Source organism: Mytilus galloprovincialis, chromosome 5 (assembly GCF_965363235.1).
Source record: "Mytilus galloprovincialis chromosome 5, xbMytGall1.hap1.1, whole genome shotgun sequence".
In the NCBI taxonomy this organism is placed as follows: domain Eukaryota; kingdom Metazoa; phylum Mollusca; class Bivalvia; order Mytilida; family Mytilidae; genus Mytilus; species Mytilus galloprovincialis.
In genome coordinates, this window is record NC_134842.1 from 1369695 (window position 1) to 1397293 (window position 27599).

A 27599-nucleotide genomic window follows, 5' to 3' on the forward strand; every position below is an offset into this window, starting at 1 on the left:
AGAAGGGGTGGCACCGATTGGGGTTCTTGTCTAGAGTACTTGGCGTTAAGCAGCAGTTGAGAGAGATAGGGGAACATTTTAGTCTTTTTGGTTGTACATTTTTGTAGAACTAAAAGTCAGCCGTAGCGACAATTCTGAAGCTTCGTGACAAGAATTTGTGTTCAGTTGGCATGTATATTATATATATATATGTCAGCCCTATACCCTCCTGTCAGAATAAAAATGATCCGATAGTACCATTTACATTGTACAGATAAATAGAAATCGTTTATCACTAGTACCTGGGTCTTCAAGTAATGATGTAGCCTTCTTTTAGACGACTACTAGTATATGGTATTGGGTATTCTCATTGTTGAGACCGTAAGTTGCCTTATAGTATACTTGCTTACATCGACTTTATATGAACTTTGGTGGATAGTTGTCTCATTGGCAATCGTACGATTTATTAACACATCTCCTTATTGTTTTTACTTGAATAATTATGTCGTTTTATTCCGCTGACAAACGACTACTTCATTAACCTCGCAATTAAACAAGGAGAGATCCATTACGGGGAGGGTCTGAACTATTCGGGATGTATTTTTATACAGTTTCTACTTGAACGAAACGCCACCTGTCGTCTTCAGTAAACAAAATAAAACTGGGATCCTGTAAACATGGCTCTTTCTTTTTGCTTTCTTTTAGTGACATTTGCTGAACATAATTGATTTAAATTATTAGGTATATACTCCATATGAAGGTGCTCCTACTTATAGATGGCTTATGTACACGAAGTAGAAACCGCGCGCCAGCTGTCGTCATAATGATCGTTAACATGATACAACGACTATGTTTAACTCTTTGACATTTCACACATCGACATTTCCCGAATCGACAAGTTACAAGTTACAAACATCAATATACAATTTGACAATTTACCGATAAAGAATTTTGAAATCACACAGTTACAAGTTACAAATTGACATTTTACGAATTAACCATTTTGAAATTACAAATATACAAGTTACAACCTGACAATATATGCATTAAGAATTTTGCAATTACACAACTACAAGTTACGAATTGACAAGTTACGAATTAAGAATTTTGACCCTGTTGGCTTTCCATACATATGACAATTAACTGGTACTGTAGAGCAATGCAAGGAAAATTAAAAACCAATTCTTCAGAGAACAATTGAAGGTCTTTCCACCTCGATAATAAGAATGAGATTTAAAAAACGATGTTAGAAAATGTCACTCCTTGTTGATGTAATTTGGTTCTTCAAATTGATATAAAAAATAAGATTATTAGGTATATGCAGAAGACTTAATTGTTTTATTATGAACAGAAAATAATTTTTAGCAAAGCTCAAAAATCTAGAACGTCAAATTGACCTTTGACCTTGACCTCAATTTCAAGGTCATAGGTCAGTGATCTCAAATCAAAAGACCCCAGGTCAATCATTTGTATGATTGTGGATAAATACTGATTTCAAATACATAAGGGGAGAAAACTCCTATAAGTGTTAAACAAAACACTTCGACTGAAATAGGTTGAAGTTGAGCCTTTTTGTAAACAGTAATTTGGCAAACAAATCATATCATTAACTGTAACAGTTTCTTTTGAATAACGATAACAAGCAAAATTCAAAACTTATAACATAACCTTGACCTTTGACCTTGACCTCAATTTCCTTCAAATGGACCAAGGACTTCATATCAAAAGACTGTAGGCCTCTACGACTCATGACGTATGATTTTATCCAACAAATCGCCTACCTTAAATTTGCAAAGGGAAATAACTCCCATAAGATGTCTTCCGAGTACTCAAGTCAAAATAAACCAAATCATTCTCAAGAGTAGACGAACTATTTGGTGAAAACAGTTTGCTAAAATCTTTTACAGTTTTAGAGATATAGCAATAACAAGAAAAGGGGACGTGGGTAGATAACTCCTATAAGAAAAAGAGTTCGGTCACACAGGGTGAGCTTTGAAACCCCCATTACGGTACAACATCATTGGCCAAAAAATCCATTCGACATGTTGTAAGACAAAAAAGCATCTCAGACGGCAGAAGAAAAAAAAATAATCAGAAGAAAAATAAAAGGTCTTTCCACGAAAAGTGGAAAGACCTAAAAATAATCAGAAGAAAAACAAAAGGTCTTTCCACTAAAAGTGGAAAGACCTAATAAAATATTGATAATTGAAGTAATAGCTAATCTGTGTTGGTGACAACTAGATTTTCTCAGTGCTCTTCAATTTTGTAATTTATTTGGCTTTTTTAAGGAAATTTGATTCAAGCATCACTAATGAATATTTTGTAAACGAAACGCAAGTCTGGTGTATAAAATTTGAATCCTGGTATCTGTAACATGTGTAATGAGTTTATTCTAAGGTTCAGTATTTTAAATAGTTGGCAAGTGACTCTGTCATATTTGTTCGCTGTTGAAAAAGAGTCTTTCATCAATATGACAGAAACTTCATGTAATGTTTCTTAAAGCTTCAAAGAATGATCTTCACTAAACGTTCAAATATTCAAAAATAAAAAATGCAAACATTTTCTTTACTGATAAAAGTATTGCATTGCCAATGGAATTTTGTAAACTTGGATTGATAATCACCAATAGTTTACAGTTTAAACCTTCATGTATCTGTTAAGTGTCACAAATGATATCTCTAAAAGAAAAGAATGGATACGGCGTATCTACTCATAACACAAAATGAATGTATGCACAACAATAAAATATACTACACTTACATAGCACATAAAGCAAAGGAGCAGTGCCTGTGTTGTTTACTTCAGGCATAGATTACCTTAGCTGTATTTGGAAAACGTTAAGAATTTTGGTCCTCAATGCTCTTCAACGTCGTACTTTATTTGGCCCTTTTAAACTTTTGTAGATTCGAGCGTCACTGATGAGTCTTTTGTAGACGAAACGCGCGTCTGGCGTATATACAAAATTTAGTCCTGGTATCTATGATTAGTTTATTTACAACCACTGGGTCGATGCCAATGCTGGTTGAGATTTATGTTCCCGAGGGTATCACAAGCCCAGTAGTCAGCACTTTTTGTGCTGACATGAATTGTCATTGATATGGTTATATTTATAAATTTACTGTTTACAAATTTTAGAATTTTTTGAAAAACTCAGGCTTTTCTACCTCAGGCATAGATTACCTTAGCTGTATTTGGTAAAAGTTTTAGGAATTTTGGTCCTCAATGCTCTTCAACTTCGTACTTTATTTGGCCTTTTTAACTTTTTTGGATTCGAGCGTCACTGGTGGGTCTTTTGTAGACGAAACGCGCGTCTGGCGTATATACTAAATTTAGTCCTGGTATCTATGATGTTTACCTATGATGAGTTTATTTAGTTTTGACAAACATTGTAAAATATGAGTAAAAACTAATCCATTAGGGGCCTAGTGGAAATACGCGAATCACTATATAAGTAGTCATTTGATAATAAAGGTCATGTTGCCTTGTTCGAAGATATTTTACTTCTATCTATTAGGTTTTTTAAAGAGAAATAACTTCATACAGAGTTGGCATGTATCTGGTTCTGTCCATGTATATGGTCATTTAATTTCACACTCAGATATAGTGATGATGTTCTTTCCATTAACAATCCAAACTTTGCGATTGGGTTCCATCGATATATCCTCAAGAACTAGTATTTTAAATGTTGCATTTCTGTAAATAAAGACAATGCAATTTCCCACAGAAAATACCTCTACAGCTTAAACTGTGCCACTTTTACTATGAAGTTTCGTTAAAAAAAGATATATTCTAGAATAGAAAATTGATATGCACTACTATTTGATTCAAAAGGTTAAAACATAGGGCTGTGTGGAATATTTTCAATAGTTATGACCCGAACTTAAAACTTACACTTAAAGTATGTACTGCCCCTCCGTTCACTTTTGGTGACCCTTAGAATTTAAAATCCGATGCAACCAAGTGTAAAAGAGGGACGAAAGATACAAGAGGGACAGTCAACATTCTGTCATAACATACTGGTAACATTCACAAGTTATGTCCCTATGAGACATATATAGATATCATATCTGGGAACCACTACGTAAACAAAACAAAACATCTATGAATAGTATATGTTTTCCCAAAAGAGGCTTGGTTTGTGAAACAACTATATTTACAAAGTGCAACATTGAGAAATAACAAACACAGCTTCATCTACCTCATTTCTAGACTTGTAGTTCTAATTTAACAAAAGTAGTCATATCATCACAAGAATCTATGACAACTAGACGATTTTAATTTAGAAATTATCAATTTCACTCACCTTAGTAGCAATATACCAACTTCACCTACATATGGGATATACATTCCCCAACTTATTCGTTGTTCAAGAGCTTCCAACTGCTATTCAGACTTTGTAAACTGCACCAGTGTCTGAGAAGAAAGTTGATAAACCAGGTGTATGTCAAAGAACAGCTCGTCCATATTTTAAAGTTCATCGGAAGATACCAAGACCGTGTTGATAAATATTCCATATCAACTCCCCAATCTTAAAGTATAGAATCTAGGTTCTGATGTTGTTAATCATCTCAATTTTTTTCTTTGTAAATTATTTTCTTTGTAAATTATTAATTTTACTGTTTAGTGTATTTTTGGTAATATTCAATTGATGTGGCTCTGTGCTTATGCATCTGGTCATTGTGTTGTTTTGCTATGGTAAATTTTTTTATTCTTATCTTTCGTTTTTGCTTTATAGTGCGGTGACTGAAGGCAGATTTTTTTTCAATTTAATCTCCCTACCGAACACACACCTACATAATATATCATTGGAAAGAGGAAATCGTGTGCTATAATAATATGCCTGTCGTCAGGACATGATATGGTCACATTTTTTTTAAAGTGAAGTCAAAGGTCATATGTAAAAATCTGTGAAAATTTGGGAGGGTTTCAATCTTGACATTTTTTTCTATCTCTAAACTTTACCTAAATACAAATGATACTGTTTTGGCTTTAGTAATGTTTGTTATTATACAAAAACCTTAATCATTGAGATTTTTTTATAAAAAAAAACACCTAAAACGACGTTTTATAAACAAAACTTCAAAAATCAAGTTTTCAACCTATAAAATGTTTAGAACACCTTAACCTTATGAAAAATATCAATTTCAGGTAAGAATAAAGTGTCATGCAGGACAATACTTTAACGTATTTTTTAAACTATCATAGTGAGTGAGGTATCAAACCAAAACCATAGAACACTACAGTCATGACCTCAAATTGAATTTGCGGATTTTTTTTTATAGACTACTCGTTGCTTTGGATTTTTTTCCACAATTATTACTGCTACCATAGTATTATCTTTTGTTGTGTATTTAACTCTGGTTAATATCTATTACATTATAGGTTTTGTAACTATATCCCCCTTTTTTCCCTTGCAATGTACCACAAACTTCAAAAGTATTCCATATAAAAAAAGAAGTTGTGATATGGTTGCAAATGAGACAACTCTCCAAATGAGACCAAATGAGACATAAAACAATTATAGGTCCCGTACGGGCTTCAACAATGAGTAAAATTCATATTGCATAGTCTTTAATTCCCGAAATGAATAATGTAAAACAAACAAAAAAACTAACGGCCTGATTAATGTACAAAATAAATAAGAAAGAAACAAATATAGTATATAGAAACACGACAAACACTGCATTACCGACTCGTGACTTGAAACAGTCACATACAGATAGTGGCTGGGTTTAACTTTTTTAAGGGCACACCAACACACACCTAACCTCGGGGCTGAAACCGTGTGTACCAGTGCAACAAGCTTTATACCAAATCAACCTTTATCTCCATCATCTTCATTTTCATCAACCGTCACAAGACATGTTTTACAGCGGATTCCATTGAGTGTGTAGCCAAAGGTAATATATTTGGTTACCTTGCTTGTTAGCTGAACAATGAAGTCATTTATAATTTAGGTAAACTACCCTACCTTTAGGATAGACTAGTCCGACAGAAAGCCAATCGATCTGTATGTTGGACTATGCTACTTCGAAAGGAGCGTAGTATACCTGACCTAATAACGACTTCACGGTTCAGCTAACAAGCAAGTAAACCAAAGATATTACCTTTCGCTGCACACTCAATGGAATCTGCTGTAATATTTCTACACATTTCACTCATGGCCACAGGTCTGCACATAAAAGGTTCTGCTCAAAGCAAACACGTTATTTTGAGTTTTTCTTGTTTTTCTTGTTTTTCTTGTTTTTCTTGTTTTTTTTGTCGTGTACCCGTTTTTCTTTACAAGTACAGACAAAGTATTGTAGGAAGTCCGAAGACTTTTGTTCCTAAAACAATACCAGCTTCAAACCATCCCTATCAATTCATTCAAGATTTAACAGAGATCTAAAAGGTTTAGGAAGGTGTGATGACATCCATATGCTTGTCTGCAAAGATGCTGGGGAAACATTATACGAGACGTACACACTATCTTGAATTCGCTCAATTTCATGGTTGGCAACACATTAGATAGCGTCGCACTTTACTTAAAATCCATTGGCATTCAATGTTTCAACAAGGTGTTTTGAACCAAACTCATGGTACATTTGTAAAGCCAATCCTAAATGAAAACATGGAAAAGGAGTAAAACAAAAACGATTGCCTCAACAATTGCTTAGCATTTACACAATTTCTCTGGTGCCATTTCCTGAGAATAGTCTTGGCTGTATGCAGTTTCATTGAGTAACCATAGAATGAATTGCAATAAATATGAAGGCATTGACTGAATTAAGAAGGAAGAGACAATTCATCAGAAGTTGGGTAGTCTTCTTTAGAGTTTCAATGTCTTTTCTAAGTAAACTTGCAGCGGAATGAAATATCTGTCCGTTATTCGTGTCTATTACAGTTGACATTGAGATTTTGAGGTCAGTTTTCAATTGACTAGAAGCTTATATGGTATCTTAAATAGTTATTTTGCTACTATATATTATGTTATATTTGCCTTGAACTTGTTGAAGTTGTTTCTTTAGAAATAAATGAGTTTAGACTGCATTTTATGTGTAGAATATTTTAAATTAGAATCAACCGGAAGAAATGATCTATATTTCTCAAGTAACGGTGTCATGAGGAATGACCATTAAATCGTTGTCAATAGCCAAAATAAAATTAGTAAAAGCAGTCTCGTGTTCTGAGATATCTGCTTCCACGGGTTTGGATTTTTTTTTTCGTTTTTAGCAAATAATTTGTAATGCAACCAAAATGACAGAGTGCTTGAAGTTTAAAAGATGGACGGGAAACTATTTCAACTTTAACTTTATCTGACACGGATAAAACATTTTTAATACGCTCATCTGATTCAAACTTGAGTAATTTTTTATCTTTCTAAAATGTTTTGTTGCAACAAAATATACAAGCGCTCCAGTTGAACGACTGCATTCTAGAACGTATACAAATACCCGAAACTGAGGGACAACAGTCAGATAATTGTATGTCGTCATTAAATATCAGACTAGAAACTTCCTCACTCTAAAAGGGGGAACAAATATGTTTGTGTAAGTTTTGTAGCATGAACGATTATAAACTGCCTGCACGGATTTCTTCAAATTAACAGCTTTCGCATGAAACATCTTGATGTTCACCTCATCCAATCTTTTATGCAATGCAGATACAAAAATCGACTTCCCTAAACTGGTAAATTGACTCAAATTTCAATCGAGGTTTTTTTTGGCATATTATGCAATGCATAAAATTTAATGACTTTTGTCTTTTCTTTGGACTAAATGAAGCAAGTTGCAAAGGACATGACATATCACAGAATATTTACTGAAACTATCCGTCAATTACTTTGATTTTACAATAAGACTTTTCTGACAAAGTATATTTGATGTTTTATAACGAAAAAACATAGAATATAAACATATACAAACAAAGAATGTTACATATATCAGTGCACTTTAATTGAAAATATTTGTATATAATAGCAAAAAAGTTAGTTATTTCATATATCATTTGAGAGCAAATTATTGACTATTACACAAAATGTGACGGAAGGCAAGTGATTGAGTTCCATGTTGAAATTAAAGATTTTTTTTTACTCCATTCTTTTTCCATTAATTTCTTGTTTTTTTCATATTTTGGTTCCGAAATTTTTATCACTTATTAGTTTTATTAAATGCTATATGCATAAAATATTATGGGATAATTTTTATTACTACTATGAAGAAGAAACTAAAGTTTGAGTCTGAATTTGCAATTAAAATTACCTCAATTTGAAATAGTCTAAACTTAGCAAATTTTATAGATTAGAAGAAAATAAAATACTGAATAGAATATTTTGACATATAAAAATAGCTTCAGGAAAAACTATTTCAATTAAATGTAAGCAAACATACACATTTTTTCATTTTGAAAAAGGGGGGTTGAAACTCTCCAATTTACTACCAGTCATTAAAACGACTCTTTAGAAAAAAGTGACCGTAAGAAAATCTGACGACAGGGCAAAAACTAAAGAAGACATATTTGTCTTTAAGTTAAGACCATTTTTAGCCGTGTATTATTTGGGGAGATTAAACTGCCATCTAGACGACTTTTTACACTTCTGTCAACCCCCTATTAGCTTTATATAAAACCAGGTTTAATCCACCATTTTCTACATCAGAAAATGCATGTACCAAGTAAGGATTATGACAGTTTTTATCAATACTTTGGATGTGAAGAACTTTTGATTAATTCATTTGCTTATTGACTTTCCGTTTAGAATTTCCTAGGTGTTCAGTATGTGTGTTATTTTATATTTCAAACAGTATGGTTGTGTTCTGTTTAAATTACAATGGTTGATTTGGCGCTGCATGTATCATTGTCATAATGTGATCTTATTTTTACCTGTAGATGGTATCATTGTCATAATGTGATCTTATTTTTACCTGTAGATGGTATCATAGTCATAATGAATAAACCATAATATTTACATCTAAACGTTTTAGGGAAATTCAGGATATTCAAGTGACAAATCAGGAATTACAAAGTCATAATTGTCTAACTACAATTAAAACACAATCAATCCTTAGAAAGGAGTTTTACTCACATCAAACCTGACTCACTTTTGGAAATGTGTACATGCAATGATCTGACAGAAAAGAAAAGGTCAAATTTAATAAATAATTCAAGAAATACATGATTACACTTTTAATGATTAAAAAAGAATAGTTTGTAACTGAGTAAACATCTACTAAATAAAAACAAACAAACAATACTCAATAACAATAAAATTCTAAAAACATAAAATACAATCATTAACAATTTAAATCCATACAACTTTGAATTCTATATGATCTATTTTAATAACTTAGTAGCATAGTCAGAAAGAAAATCCTTCTTCAAGAAAAAATTCCCAAAACAATTCATAAATCATTAAAGTTCAGAAACAAAAGTGAACAGGCTGAAACATTTTGCCTGCTTAACTTATAATCCTCATTGAACTTGTATTTAAATATGCAACTACAGGTATTGTAAACTTAACATGATCTGTGATCCTAATAAATGAAGTCCAGGTCAGACTAACCCTACCAGAGATGGCAACACTTTGCTAGATGTAAAAAATACTAGATTTGTGTATGGACAATGTAATATCAACATATACTGAATAGAAATCTGAAAGATAATGTCTGCCACATTGTTTTCTATCTATGTTTCTCGCTACTTATGAAATAACAATGTAAACATATTCAGATTTAATATATCTTACTTCACAATACTATATACAACAATAATCACACTGTATTACCAATTACTAAAACAAAGATTATCAAATAGCTGCCTTCTTGGTCATACTAAAAACCATAAAATAATATTGTTAATGTTAAACATCATCAAAACACAGATTTAAAAGTTTTTGTGTTTTTTTTTTATATTGAACAATATTGCACCTTTAGTAATTTAAACAAAAGTTATGATATCATAAAGCAAAACATTAAAAACCATCAATAACAGATTCTGTCTATGTACAATATTCTACAATTTAAAACACAATGATCATGATAGTATATAGCTTTGTTGATATTATGCTAACAATTATTTACCTGGGCAATCATACAGAAATATGTTACAGCCATATGAAGCGATTATCATGAAATCATAATGTGCAGAAATTTACAAAGCTAATGCATGTATTATATATACACATAACTAAGTCCTCTATGCAATTTTTTTCAAAAAACATTTATACAAATCAAAAACGTATAATTAATAAAAAAAATATTTCATTTAGGGATTGTTAATCTGAAACTTTAGGTTCCAATTAACTTTTGAGTTGTGTTCCCCAAGTTTACTGATCTTGGATCCTCAATGCTCTTCAACTTTGCACTTGTTTGGCTTTATAAATATTTTGATATGAGCGTCACTGATGAGTCTTATGTAGATGAAACACGCGTCTGGTGAACTAAATTTTAATCCTGGTACCTTTGATAACTATTTACCGATCGTGACCTTAATAAGCAATCAACACATCAACATGGAGCTTGTGAAAAATAAGTGAGCTGATAGAGCCATGTTGATTTTTTTCCCCATATAAACCATAGTTTTCAATTTTTTAATCAAACAGATCATAACAGTTATTTTAAAAATGATTTGGTGCATTACATGTTTCTTTTGGAATGGATTAATACAATAAAGTATTATCATGATTGTATCACTTTTATATTAGTTGTAAATATTATCACCAGCATAATAGTATCCTTATATGCAGGTACTTACTACCAAGGGAAATATAAGCAGAACAAAATTAAGAAAATCAAGATATAATCTTATCTTAAAGTTACCTCTTGTTCCTCTTAACATTGAATGATATACATTAGACTAAAATGTTAAATTCAAATGTAAAAAGTCATACAAATGGACACCAATTAAATGTGATATTACACAAAGCATCATTAACTAAATAAATTCACATAAAAAACAATTGTTATTCAGTGATTAACTATACAAATCTAGTACACTGGTCTTTTCACTTATAATAACATCAAAGCTTCTGTTAGACTGGTTCTGAAGTCTGTGTTACACAGTTATCCATTTTTTCAAAGAAAATCATAGTTCATTTAATAGATTCAAAAAGGGCTCTGATAGGCATTAATCTTTGGCATCGATCATTATTGACTTTTAAAAGTCAAAAGGTAGTCTGAATGGATCCTCAACAAGTGTATGTACTATTATTGGTAAACTCAAAAGGTGCACTGAAAGGATCTTCATCTAGTGTGTCTATTATCATTTAGTAAAGTCAAAAGGTGCACTGAAAGGATCTTCATCTAGTGTGTCTATTATCATTTAGTAAAGTCAAAAGATGCACTGAAAGGATCTTCATCTAGTGTGTCTATTATCATTTAGTAAAGTCAAAAGATGCACTGAAAGGATCTTCATCTAGTGTGTCTATTATCATTTAGTAAAGTCAAAAGGTGCACTGAAAGGATCTTCATCTAGTGTGTCTATTATCATTTAGTAAAGTCAAAAGATGCACTGTAAGGATCTTCATCTAGTGTGTCTATTATCATTTAGTAAAGTCAAAAGATGCACTGAAAGGATCTTCATCTAGTGTGTCTATTATCATTTAGTAAAGTCAAAAGATGCACTGAAAGGATCTTCATCTAGTGTGTCTATTATCATTTAGTAAAGTCAAAAGATGCACTGAAAGGATCTTCATCTAGTGTGTCTATTATCATTTAGTAAACTCAAAAGATGCACTGAAAGGATCTTCATCTAGTGTGTCTATTATCATTTAGTAAAGTCAAAAGATGCACTGAAAGGATCTTCATCTAGTGTGTCTATTATCATTTTTTAGTAAAGTCAAAAGATGCACTGAAAGGATCTTCATCTAGTGTGTCTATTATCATTTAGTAAAGTCAAAAGGTGCACTGAAAGGATCTTCATCTAGTGTGTCTATTATCATTTAGTAAAGTCAAAAGGTGCACTGAAAGGATCTTCATCTAGTGTGTCTATTATCATTTAGTAAACTCAAAAGATGCACTGAAAGGATCTTCATCTAGTGTGTCTATTATCATTTTTTAGTAAAGTCAAAAGATGCACTGAAAGGATCTTCATCTAGTGTGTCTATTATCATTTAGTAAAGTCAAAAGATGCACTGAAAGGATCTTCATCTAGTGTGTCTATTATCATTTAGTAAAGTCAAAAGGTGCACTGAAAGGATCTTCATCTAGTGTGTCTATTATCATTTAGTAAAGTCAAAAGGTGCACTGAAAGGATCTTCATCTAGTGTGTCTATTATCATTTAGTAAAGTCAAAAGATGCACTGAAAGGATCTTCATCTAGTGTGTCTATTATCATTTAGTAAACTCAAAAGATGCACTGAAAGGATCTTCATCTAGTGTGTCTATTATCATTTAGTAAAGTCAAAAGATGCACTGAAAGGATCTTCATCTAGTGTGTCTATTATCATTTAGTAAAGTCAAAAGGTGCACTGAAAGGATCTTCATCTAGTGTGTCTATTATCATTTAGTAAAGTCAAAAGATGCACTGAAAGGATCTTCATCTAGTGTGTCTATTATCATTTAGTAAAGTCAAAAGATGCACTGAAAGGATCTTCATCTAGTGTGTCTATTATCATTTAGTAAAGTCAAAAGGTGCACTGAAAGGATCTTCATCTAGTGTGTCTATTATCATTTAGTAAAGTCAAAAGATGCACTGAAAGGATCTTCATCTAGTGTGTCTATTATCATTTAGTAAAGTCAAAAGATGCACTGAAAGGATCTTCATCTAGTGTGTCTATTATCATTTAGTAAAGTCAAAAGATGCACTGAAAGGATCTTCATCTAGTGTGTCTATTATCATTTAGTAAAGTCAAAAGGAGCACTGAGTGGAGCTTCGTCCAGTGTATCTAAATCTGAGGCAGAAGGTGAAATTCCATCATCAAATCCACCAGTCAAATTAAAGGGAGATAAATTATTGTGATCTCCGTTATCTCCCCCTGTCAGAAATTCCATTTCTGTATCAACTGGAGAGGTCTGAAAAATATTGTATTTAATTAGTTAGAGTATTCTTATGTTAAAATGAAAGGTTTGCAAGGAAAAATCTAAAATATCAATATTCAAAATATATATGCTTTTATATTAAATATAGTAATTAAATAGATGATTTTTACAATATATGAAATGATCATAAAAGATCACTTGAATAAGTTCAGTAGTATTATTATTCTAGTGTTTCACATATTGCAATGTTAAGTAAATAGATTTGGACATTGCATTTTAAGCTGCCATAGTGAATTTATCAAACCCCTAGTATTGTCATTACTTTAATTATATTTTTGTGATTTTATAGTATTTTTTACCCATTGAGTATTTTGCAGCAGTGAATTCAGTAGTAAAGGTAGAGAATAGACTCAACTGTATTTCCTCCTTATGTGGAGAGTTTGTTTTTACAGTAGTGAATATGGAGAGTAGCCTTACCTGTATCTCCTCCTTAAGTGGAGAACTTTTTGCAGTGCTGAATGCAGAGAATGGTATATCTTTATACGAATCACTTCCATCCTAGTAAAAAGAGTAAATTTATTGTGTAATGTAAACCAAATATACTTTTGCATATTCAAAGGAGAAGACTTCTCTTAAGTTTGTAAATCTGCACCTGGGGAGGTCAATTGAATGCGGTCCTTTTATGTGTATTTTTTGTAACTAAGTCTGAAAGGCAGTTCATGTTAACTTGTATTTATACAATTTTTAAAACTAAATGTTGATATAGATTTATATCAAATGCTTTCTGTCTATAAGGTATTGCTTAGTTTTGTTTAAATATGCCAAGTAGTTTTAGAGGAAAGAAATTAGAAAAGTTAACAGACTATGAAAAAGGAACACAAATTTATGATCCTAGCTAACACTGACACACTGTGAGGTAAAAACCATATTTGTATAAAATTTAGTCAACTTAATGATAAACCTTTTAAAAAATATTAAAATCATGGTACCCAATAATCGTGAAAATCAAACTTGACCTGTAACTTGTCATGATAAAAGGATACACTGAATTTCAAACCAATGTCTTCAAGCATGAAGAAAAAGGTCTGGAAAACTGATTTGCTGGACTGTGCAAACCTAAAGTGACTTTGTCGAAACGGGACTAATAACTTAATATTGTTTTATGTTACATATAACTATAATTACTTGTATGCCAAGCTGCCCTTCATTTGGAGTTGTGGATCTACTACGCTGTTTGCCCTTGTCTGTTCTGAGACTTTCCATTTGAACTTTGACCTTTTCTGTCATCCAATCAGGAATACAGAATCCTACTATTTCATCCATCATAACATTGGCATTGTTTCTAAAAACATAAGATATACAAACAGCCTCATTTATACTGAAGTGAATGTCGAACACACATGACCTTTTTTTATAATGATGCTACAGTCCATATTTCATTCTTGTGTCCATTTCTACAAATGATCTATTTTCCTGTACACATTTTAAAATTTTGTTTACATGACCTATTTTTATATCGATGTTACTATTCACATTTTATTATTTTGTACACATGACATATTTTTATATCGATGTTACTATTCACATTTTATTTGTACACATGACATATTTTTGTACTGAATGACTGATTCTTTGTTGGTCCCCTTCAGGATTATTTTCATTAAGATTACCTATATTCATCGTCCTCAGCCAGGTCTTTAACGTCCTCAAGTAACATCATGTAAGCTTTCCCTCCAGTAGCTGGCATCTTATGGTTCTCATATAGCCATTGTTTGTCATCCTGGTCGCCACAATACTGAAAAATAAACAATATTAAAAATACAACTCTAAACAGCTCTAACTACTGGCCTCAGTTTTTATATAGCCATCCTTTTAATTATATTGTGATCAACAGCATTTTGAAGAACAAATCAAATCAAAATAAGGCCTCTAGAGTGTGATACATTCGTTATACAGTCAACAACTGACCCCCTACAGATCCATCTCCAGCCTCACCCCCTATGGATTTTACTAACCCTCTATGGATCTACAGGGGGTCAGTAGCGAACCATATAATTTATAATGGGGTACATTTACAGCAGATGATTTAATACAAATTTTAAATGTATGTTTTAAGATTGTTTTCTATCAGTTTCATTAGAATGGAGATAACAATATTGTAGTTTAAGCTCCGACGTCATCAATTTGTAATTTGAAGGTCGCAAATACTGGTTTACTGGCTCCACTAATGTGTCACCAGTAAATCTAATTTGCAACCATCAAATCACCAATTGATGCTGCCAAAGCTTAAAATACAATACAGTTACTGTATTTCCTCAATCAAGTCCTTTTTAATACTTCATAGTTCTATGATGCTTAATATTTAATAAAGAACATATACAATGGGACATTATGTGATGGTACCTAGCATGTAAAATACTAACCTTAAACATATACAATGGGACATTATGTGATGATACCTAGCATGTAAAATACTAACCTTAAAGGAGAACATATACATGGGACATTATGTGATGATACCTAGCATGTAAAATACTAACCTTAAAGGAGAACATATACAATGGGACATTATGTGATGATACCTAGCATGTAAAATACTAACCTTAAAGGAGAACATATACATGGGACATTATGTGATGATACCTAGCATGTAAAATACTAACCTTAAAGGAGAACATATACAATGGGACATTATGTGATGATACCTAGCATGTAAAATACTAACCTTAAAGGAGAACATATACATGGGACATTATGTGATGATACCTAGCATGTAAAATACTAACCTTAAAGGAGAACATATACAATGGGACATTATGTGATGATACCTAGCATGTAAAATACTAACCTTAAAGGAGAACATATACATGGGACATTATGTGATGATACCTAGCATGTAAAATACTAACCTTAAAGGAGAACATATACAATGGGACATTATGTGATGATACCTAGCATGTAAAATACTAACCTTAAAGGAGAACATATACATGGGACATTATGTGATGATACCTAGCATGTAAAATACTAACCTTAAAGGAGAACATATACAATGGGACATTATGTGATGATACCTAGCATGTAAAATACTAACCTTAAAGGAGAACATATACATGGGACATTATGTGATGATACCTAGCATGTAAAATACTAACCTTAAAGGAGAACATATACAATGGGACATTATGTGATGATACCTAGCATGTAAAATACTAACCTTAAAGGAGAACATATACAATGGGACATTATGTGATGGTACCTAGCATGTAAAATACTAACCTTAAACATATACATGGGACATTATGTGATGATACCTAGCATGTAAAATACTAACCTTAAACATATACAATGGGACATTATGTCATGGTACCTAGCATGTAAAATACTAACCTTAAACATATACAATGGGACATTATGTGATGATACCTAGCATGTAAAATACTAACCTTAAACATATACAATGGGACATTATGTCATGGTACCTAGCATGTAAAATACTAACCTTAAACATATACAATGGGACATTATGTGATGATACCTAGCATGTAAAATACTTACCTTAAACATATACAATGGGACATTATGTGATGATACCTAGCATGTAAAATACTAACCTTAAACATATACATGGGACATTATGTGATGATACCTAGCATGTAAAATACTTACCTTAAAGGAGAACATATACAATGGGACATTATGTGATGGTACCTAGCATGTAAAATACTAACCTTAAACATATACAATGGGACATTATGTGATGATACCTAGCATGTAAAATACTAACCTTAAAGGAGAACATATACATGGGACATTATGTGATGATACCTAGCATGTAAAATACTAACCTTAAACATATACATGGGACATTATGTGATGATACCTAGCATGTAAAATACTAACCTTAAACATATACATGGGACATTATGTGATGATACCTAGCATGTAAAATACTAACCTTAAAGGAGAACATATACAATGGGACATTATGTGATGATACCTAGCATGTAAAATACTAACCTTAAAGGAGAACATATACAATGGGACATTATGTGATGATACCTAGCATGTAAAATACTAACCTTAAAGGAGAACATATACAATGGGACATTATGTGATGGTACCTAGCATGTAAAATACTAACCTTAAAGGAGAACATATACATGGGACATTATGTGATGATACATAGCATGTAAAATACTAACCTTAAAGGAGAACATATACATGGGACATTATGTGATGGTACCTAGCATGTAAAATACTAACCTTAAACATATACATGGGACATTATGTGATGATACCTAGCATGTAAAATACTAACCTTAAAGGAGAACATATACAATGGGACATTATGTGATGGTACCTAGCATGTAAAATACTAACCTTAAACATATACATGGGACATTATGTGATGATACCTAGCATGTAAAATACTAACCTTAAAGGAGAACATATACAATGGGACATTATGTGATGATACCTAGCATGTAAAATACTAACCTTAAAGGAGAACATATACAATGGGACATTATGTGATGGTACCTAGCATGTAAAATACTAACCTTAAACATATACATGGGACATTATGTGATGATACCTAGCATGTAAAATACTAACCTTAAAGGAGAACATATACAATGGGACATTATGTGATGATACCTAGCATGTAAAATACTAACCTTAAACATATACATGGGACATTATGTGATGATACCTAGCATGTAAAATACTAACCTTAAAGGAGAACATATACAATGGGACATTATGTGATGGTACCTAGCATGTAAAATACTAACCTTAAACATATACATGGGACATTATGTGATGATACCTAGCATGTAAAATACTAACCTTAAAGGAGAACATATACAATGGGACATTATGTGATGATACCTAGCATGTAAAATACTAACCTTAAAGGAGAACATATACAATGGGACATTATGTGATGGTACCTAGCATGTAAAATACTAACCTTAAACATATACATGGGACATTATGTGATGATACCTAGCATGTAAAATACTAACCTTAAAGGAGAACATATACAATGGGACATTATGTGATGATACCTAGCATGTAAAATACTAACCTTAAACATATACATGGGACATTATGTGATGATACCTAGCATGTAAAATACTAACCTTAAAGGAGAACATATACAATGGGACATTATGTGATGATACCTAGCATGTAAAATACTAACCTTAAACATATACATGGGACATTATGTGATGATACCTAGCATGTAAAATACTAACCTTAAAGGAGAACATATACATGGGACATTATGTGATGGTACCTAGCATGTAAAATACTAACCTTAAACATATACATGGGACATTATGTGATGATACCTAGCATGTAAAATACTAACCTTAAAGGAGAACATATACAATGGGACATTATGTGATGATACCTAGCATGTAAAATACTAACCTTAAAGGAGAACATATACATGGGACATTATGTGATGGTACCTAGCATGTAAAATACTAACCTTAAAGGAGAACATATACATGGGACATTATGTGATGGTACCTAGCATGTAAAATACTAACCTTAAACATATACATGGGACATTATGTGATGATACCTAGCATGTAAAATACTAACCTTAAAGGAGAACATATACATGGGACATTATGTGATGGTACCTAGCATGTAAAATACTAACCTTAAACATATACATGGGACATTATGTGATGATACCTAGCATGTAAAATACTAACCTTAAAGGAGAACATATACAATGGGACATTATGTGATGATACCTAGCATGTAAAATACTAACCTTAAAGGAGAACATATACAATGGGACATTATGTGATGATACCTAGCATGTAAAATACTAACCTTAAACATATACATGGGACATTATGTGATGATACCTAGCATGTAAAATACTAACCTTAAAGGAGAACATATACAATGGGACATTATGTGATGATACCTAGCATGTAAAATACTAACCTTAAAGGAGAACATATACAATGGGACATTATGTGATGGTACCTAGCATGTAAAATACTAACCTTAAACATATACATGGGACATTATGTGATGATACCTAGCATGTAAAATACTAACCTTAAAGGAGAACATATACAATGGGACATTATGTGATGGTACCTAGCATGTAAAATACTAACCTTAAACATATACATGGGACATTATGTGATGATACCTAGCATGTAAAATACTAACCTTAAAGGAGAACATATACAATGGGACATTATGTGATGATACCTAGCATGTAAAATACTAACCTTAAAGGAGAACATATACAATGGGACATTATGTGATGATACCTAGCATGTAAAATACTTACCTTAAACATATACATGGGACATTATGTGATGATACCTAGCATGTAAAATACTAACCTTAAACATATACATGGGACATTATGTGATGGTACCTAGCATGTAAAATACTAACCTTAAACATATACATGGGACATTATGTGATGATACCTAGCATGTAAAATACTAACCTTAAACATATACATGGGACATTATGTGATGATACCTAGCATGTAAAATACTAACCTTAAACATATACATGGGACATTATGTGATGATACCTAGCATGTAAAATACTTACCTTAAACATATACAATGGGACATTATGTGATGGTACCTAGCATGTAAAATACTAACCTTAAACATATACATGGGACATTATGTGATGATACCTAGCATGTAAAATACTAACCTTAAAGGAGAACATATACAATGGGACATTATGTGATGATACCTAGCATGTAAAATACTAACCTTAAACATATACATGGGACATTATGTGATGATACCTAGCATGTAAAATACTAACCTTAAAGGAGAACATATACAATGGGACATTATGTGATGGTACCTAGCATGTAAAATACTAACCTTAAACATATACATGGGACATTATGTGATGATACCTAGCATGTAAAATACTAACCTTAAAGGAGAACATATACAATGGGACATTATGTGATGGTACCTAGCATGTAAAATACTAACCTTAAACATATACATGGGACATTATGTGATGATACCTAGCATGTAAAATACTAACCTTAAAGGAGAACATATACAATGGGACATTATGTGATGATACCTAGCATGTAAAATACTAACCTTAAAGGAGAACATATACAATGGGACATTATGTGATGGTACCTAGCATGTAAAATACTAACCTTAAACATATACATGGGACATTATGTGATGATACCTAGCATGTAAAATACTAACCTTAAAGGAGAACATATACAATGGGACATTATGTGATGATACCTAGCATGTAAAATACTAACCTTAAACATATACATGGGACATTATGTGATGATACCTAGCATGTAAAATACTAACCTTAAAGGAGAACATATACAATGGGACATTATGTGATGATACCTAGCATGTAAAATACTAACCTTAAAGGAGAACATATACAATGGGACATTATGTGATGATACCTAGCATGTAAAATACTAACCTTAAACATATACAATGGGACATTATGTGATGATACCTAGCATGTAAAATACTAACCTTAAACATATACATGGGACATTATGTGATGATACCTAGCATGTAAAATACTAACCTTAAAGGAGAACATATACAATGGGACATTATGTGATGATACCTAGCATGTAAAATACTAACCTTAAACATATACATGGGACATTATGTGATGGTACCTAGCATGTAAAATACTAACCTTAAAGGAGAACATATACAATGGGACATTATGTGATGGTACCTAGCATGTAAAATACTAACCTTAAACATATACATGGGACATTATGTGATGATACCTAGCATGTAAAATACTAACCTTAAAGGAGAACATATACAATGGGACATTATGTGATGATACCTAGCATGTAAAATACTAACCTTAAAGGAGAACATATACAATGGGACATTATGTGATGATACCTAGCATGTAAAATACTAACCTTAAAGGAGAACATATACAATGGGACATTATGTGATGATACCTAGCATGTAAAATACTAACCTTAAACATATACATGGGACATTATGTGATGATACCTAGCATGTAAAATACTAACCTTAAAGGAGAACATATACATGGGACATTATGTGATGGTACCTAGCATGTAAAATACTAACCTTAAACATATACATGGGACATTATGTGATGATACCTAGCATGTAAAATACTAACCTTAAACATATACATGGGACATTATGTGATGATACCTAGCATGTAAAATACTAACCTTAAAGGAGAACATATACATGGGACATTATGTGATGATACCTAGCATGTAAAATACTAACCTTAAAGGAGAACATATACAATGGGACATTATGTGATGATACCTAGCATGTAAAATACTAACCTTAAAGGAGAACATATACATGGGACATTATGTGATGATACCTAGCATGTAAAATACTAACCTTAAAGGAGAACATATACAATGGGACATTATGTGATGATACCTAGCATGTAAAATACTAACCTTAAAGGAGAACATATACAATGGGACATTATGTGATGATACCTAGCATGTAAAATACTAACCTTAAACATATACATGGGACATTATGTGATGGTACCTAGCATGTAAAATACTAACCTTAAAGGAGAACATATACATGGGACATTATGTGATGGTACCTAGCATGTAAAATACTAACCTTAAACATATACATGGGACATTATGTGATGATACCTAGCATGTAAAATACTAACCTTAAAGGAGAACATATACAATGGGACATTATGTGATGGTACCTAGCATGTAAAATACTAACCTTAAAGGAGAACATATACAATGGGACATTATGTGATGATACCTAGCATGTAAAATACTAACCTTAAAGGAGAACATATACAATGGGACATTATGTGATGATACCTAGCATGTAAAATACTAACCTTAAACATATACATGGGACATTATGTGATGGTACCTAGCATGTAAAATACTAACCTTAAACATATACAATGGGACATTATGTGATGGTACCTAGCATGTAAAATACTAACCTTAAAGGAGAACATATACAATGGGACATTATGTGATGATACCTAGCATGTAAAATACTAACCTTAAACATATACATGGGACATTATGTGATGATACCTAGCATGTAAAATACTAACCTTAAACATATACATGGGACATTATGTGATGGTACCTAGCATGTAAAATACTAACCTTAAACATATACATGGGACATTATGTGATGATACCTAGCATGTAAAATACTAACCTTAAACATATACATGGGACATTATGTGATGGTACCTAGCATGTAAAATACTAACCTTAAACATATACATGGGACATTATGTGATGGTACCTAGCATGTAAAATACTAACCTTAAAGGAGAACATATACAATGGGACATTATGTGATGATACCTAGCATGTAAAATACTTACCTTAAAGGAGAACATATACAATGGGACATTATGTGATGATACCTAGCATGTAAAATACTAACCTTAAACATATACATGGGACATTATGTGATGATACCTAGCATGTAAAATACTAACCTTAAAGGAGAACATATACAATGGGACATTATGTGATGATACCTAGCATGTAAAATACTAACCTTAAACATATACATGGGACATTATGTGATGGTACCTAGCATGTAAAATACTAACCTTAAACATATACATGGGACATTATGTGATGATACCTAGCATGTAAAATACTAACCTTAAACATATACATGGGACATTATGTGATGATACCTAGCATGTAAAATACTAACCTTAAAGGAGAACATATACAATGGGACATTATGTGATGATACCTAGCATGTAAAATACTAACCTTAAAGGAGAACATATACAATGGGACATTATGTGATGGTACCTAGCATGTAAAATACTAACCTTAAAGGAGAACATATACAATGGGACATTATGTGATGATACCTAGCATGTAAAATACTAACCTTAAAGGAGAACATATACAATGGGACATTATGTGATGATACCTAGCATGTAAAATACTAACCTTAAAGGAGAACATATACATGGGACATTATGTGATGATACCTAGCATGTAAAATACTAACCTTAAAGGAGAACATATACATGGGACATTATGTGATGATACCTAGCATGTAAAATACTAACCTTAAAGGAGAACATATACAATGGGACATTATGTGATGATACCTAGCATGTAAAATACTAACCTTAAAGGAGAACATATACAATGGGACATTATGTGATGGTACCTAGCATGTAAAATACTAACCTTAAAGGAGAACATATACAATGGGACATTATGTGATGGTACCTAGCATGTAAAATACTAACCTTAAAGGAGAACATATACAATTGGACATTATGTGATGATACCTAGCATGTAAAATACTAACCTTAAAGGAGAACATATACATGGGACATTATGTGATGATACCTAGCATGTAAAATACTAACCTTAAAGGAGAACATATACAATGGGACATTATGTGATGATACCTAGCATGTAAAATACTAACCTTAAAGGAGAACATATACATGGGACATTATGTGATGATACCTAGCATGTAAAATACTAACCTTAAAGGAGAACATATACAATGGGACATTATGTGATGGTACCTAGCATGTAAAATACTAACCTTAAAGGAGAACATATACAATGGGACATTATGTGATGATACCTAGCATGTAAAATACTAACCTTAAAGGAGAACATATACAATGGGACATTATGTGATGATACCTAGCATGTAAAATACTAACCTTAAACATATACATGGGACATTATGTGATGGTACCTAGCATGTAAAATACTAACCTTAAACATATACAATGGGACATTATGTGATGGTACCTAGCATGTAAAATACTAACCTTAAAGGAGAACATATACAATGGGACATTATGTGATGATACCTAGCATGTAAAATACTAACCTTAAACATATACATGGGACATTATGTGATGATACCTAGCATGTAAAATACTAACCTTAAACATATACATGGGACATTATGTGATGGTACCTAGCATGTAAAATACTAACCTTAAACATATACATGGGACATTATGTGATGATACCTAGCATGTAAAATACTAACCTTAAACATATACATGGGACATTATGTGATGGTACCTAGCATGTAAAATACTAACCTTAAACATATACATGGGACATTATGTGATGGTACCTAGCATGTAAAATACTAACCTTAAAGGAGAACATATACAATGGGACATTATGTGATGATACCTAGCATGTAAAATACTAACCTTAAACATATACATGGGACATTATGTGATGATACCTAGCATGTAAAATACTAACCTTAAAGGAGAACATATACAATGGGACATTATGTGATGATACCTAGCATGTAAAATACTAACCTTAAAGGAGAACATATACAATGGGACATTATGTGATGGTACCTAGCATGTAAAATACTAACCTTAAAGGAGAACATATACAATGGGACATTATGTGATGATACCTAGCATGTAAAATACTAACCTTAAAGGAGAACATATACAATGGGACATTATGTGATGGTACCTAGCATGTAAAATACTAACCTTAAACATATACATGGGACATTATGTGATGGTACCTAGCATGTAAAATACTAACCTTAAACATATACATGGGACATTATGTGATGGTACCTAGCATGTAAAATACTAACCTTAAAGGAGAACATATACAATGGGACATTATGTGATGATACCTAGCATGTAAAATACTTACCTTAAAGGAGAACATATACAATGGGACATTATGTGATGATACCTAGCATGTAAAATACTAACCTTAAACATATACATGGGACATTATGTGATGATACCTAGCATGTAAAATACTAACCTTAAAGGAGAACATATACATGGGACATTATGTGATGATACCTAGCATGTAAAATACTAACCTTAAAGGAGAACATATACAATGGGACATTATGTGATGATACCTAGCATGTAAAATACTAACCTTAAAGGAGAACATATACATGGGACATTATGTGATGATACCTAGCATGTAAAATACTAACCTTAAAGGAGAACATATACAATGGGACATTATGTGATGGTACCTAGCATGTAAAATACTAACCTTAAAGGAGAACATATACAATGGGACATTATGTGATGATACCTAGCATGTAAAATACTAACCTTAAAGGAGAACATATACAATGGGACATTATGTGATGATACCTAGCATGTAAAATACTAACCTTAAACATATACATGGGACATTATGTGATGGTACCTAGCATGTAAAATACTAACCTTAAACATATACAATGGGACATTATGTGATGGTACCTAGCATGTAAAATACTAACCTTAAAGGAGAACATATACAATGGGACATTATGTGATGATACCTAGCATGTAAAATACTAACCTTAAACATATACATGGGACATTATGTGATGATACCTAGCATGTAAAATACTAACCTTAAACATATACATGGGACATTATGTGATGGTACCTAGCATGTAAAATACTAACCTTAAACATATACATGGGACATTATGTGATGATACCTAGCATGTAAAATACTAACCTTAAACATATACATGGGACATTATGTGATGGTACCTAGCATGTAAAATACTAACCTTAAACATATACATGGGACATTATGTGATGGTACCTAGCATGTAAAATACTAACCTTAAAGGAGAACATATACAATGGGACATTATGTGATGATACCTAGCATGTAAAATACTAACCTTAAACATATACATGGGACATTATGTGATGATACCTAGCATGTAAAATACTAACCTTAAAGGAGAACATATACAATGGGACATTATGTGATGATACCTAGCATGTAAAATACTAACCTTAAAGGAGAACATATACAATGGGACATTATGTGATGGTACCTAGCATGTAAAATACTAACCTTAAAGGAGAACATATACAATGGGACATTATGTGATGATACCTAGCATGTAAAATACTAACCTTAAACATATACATGGGACATTATGTGATGGTACCTAGCATGTAAAATACTAACCTTAAAGGAGAACATATACAATGGGACATTATGTGATGGTACCTAGCATGTAAAATACTAACCTTAAAGGAGAACATATACAATGGGACATTATGTGATGATACCTAGCATGTAAAATACTAACCTTAAACATATACATGGGACATTATGTGATGATACCTAGCATGTAAAATACTAACCTTAAAGGAGAACATATACAATGGGACATTATGTGATGATACCTAGCATGTAAAATACTAACCTTAAAGGAGAACATATACAATGGGACATTATGTGATGGTACCTAGCATGTAAAATACTAACCTTAAACATATACATGGGACATTATGTGATGATACCTAGCATGTAAAATACTAACCTTAAAGGAGAACATATACAATGGGACATTATGTGATGGTACCTAGCATGTAAAATACTAACCTTAAAGGAGAACATATACAATGGGACATTATGTGATGGTACCTAGCATGTAAAATACTAACCTTAAACATATACATGGGACATTATGTGATGATACCTAGCATGTAAAATACTAACCTTAAACATATACATGGGACATTATGTGATGATACCTAGCATGTAAAATACTAACCTTAAACATATACATGGGACATTATGTGATGATACCTAGCATGTAAAATACTAACCTTAAACATATACATGGGACATTATGTGATGGTACCTAGCATGTAAAATACTAACCTTAAACATATACATGGGACATTATGTGATGATACCTAGCATGTAAAATACTAACCTTAAACATATACATGGGACATTATGTGATGATACCTAGCATGTAAAATACTAACCTTAAACATATACATGGGACATTATGTGATGGTACCTAGCATGTAAAATACTAACCTTAAACATATACAATGGGACATTATGTGATGATACCTAGCATGTAAAATACTAACCTTAAACATATACATGGGACATTATGTGATGATACCTAGCATGTAAAATACTAACCTTAAACATATACAATGGGACATTATGTGATGGTACCTAGCATGTAAAATACTAACCTTAAACATATACAATGGGACATTATGTGATGATACCTAGCATGTAAAATACTAACCTTAAAGGAGAACATATACAATGGGACATTATGTGATGATACCTAGCATGTAAAATACTAACCTTAAAGGAGAACATATACAATGGGACATTATGTGATGATACCTAGCATGTAAAATACTAACCTTAAAGGAGAACATATACAATGGGACATTATGTGATGGTACCTAGCATGTAAAATACTAACCTTAAACATATACATGGGACATTATGTGATGGTACCTAGCATGTAAAATACTAACCTTAAACATATACATGGGACATTATGTGATGGTACCTAGCATGTAAAATACTAACCTTAAAGGAGAACATATACAATGGGACATTATGTGATGATACCTAGCATGTAAAATACTTACCTTAAAGGAGAACATATACAATGGGACATTATGTGATGATACCTAGCATGTAAAATACTAACCTTAAACATATACATGGGACATTATGTGATGATACCTAGCATGTAAAATACTAACCTTAAAGGAGAACATATACAATGGGACATTATGTGATGATACCTAGCATGTAAAATACTAACCTTAAAG

The 27599-nt window shown here is 32.0% G+C and overlaps 1 protein-coding gene across 2 annotated transcripts in view; it reads right to left on the reverse strand.

Moving 5' to 3' along the window:
• Window positions 1-12592: 12592 nt before the first annotated feature.
• LOC143074940 (uncharacterized) overlaps window positions 12593-27599 on the reverse strand; it is a 55016-nt gene continuing 40009 nt past the window's right edge. The window contains exons 16-19 of one of the 2 annotated variants that reach the window (XM_076250140.1): window positions 14603-14727; window positions 14118-14274; window positions 13410-13490; window positions 12593-12965 (exon numbers count right to left, since the gene is read on the reverse strand). In XM_076250140.1, the coding sequence (XP_076106255.1) occupies window positions 12789-12965; window positions 13410-13490; window positions 14118-14274; window positions 14603-14727 (540 nt within the window). In that variant the 3' untranslated portion in view covers window positions 12593-12788. The remainder of the gene's footprint in view (window positions 12966-13409; window positions 13491-14117; window positions 14275-14602; window positions 14728-27599) is intronic. The other variant, XM_076250141.1, reaches the window with a different exon arrangement.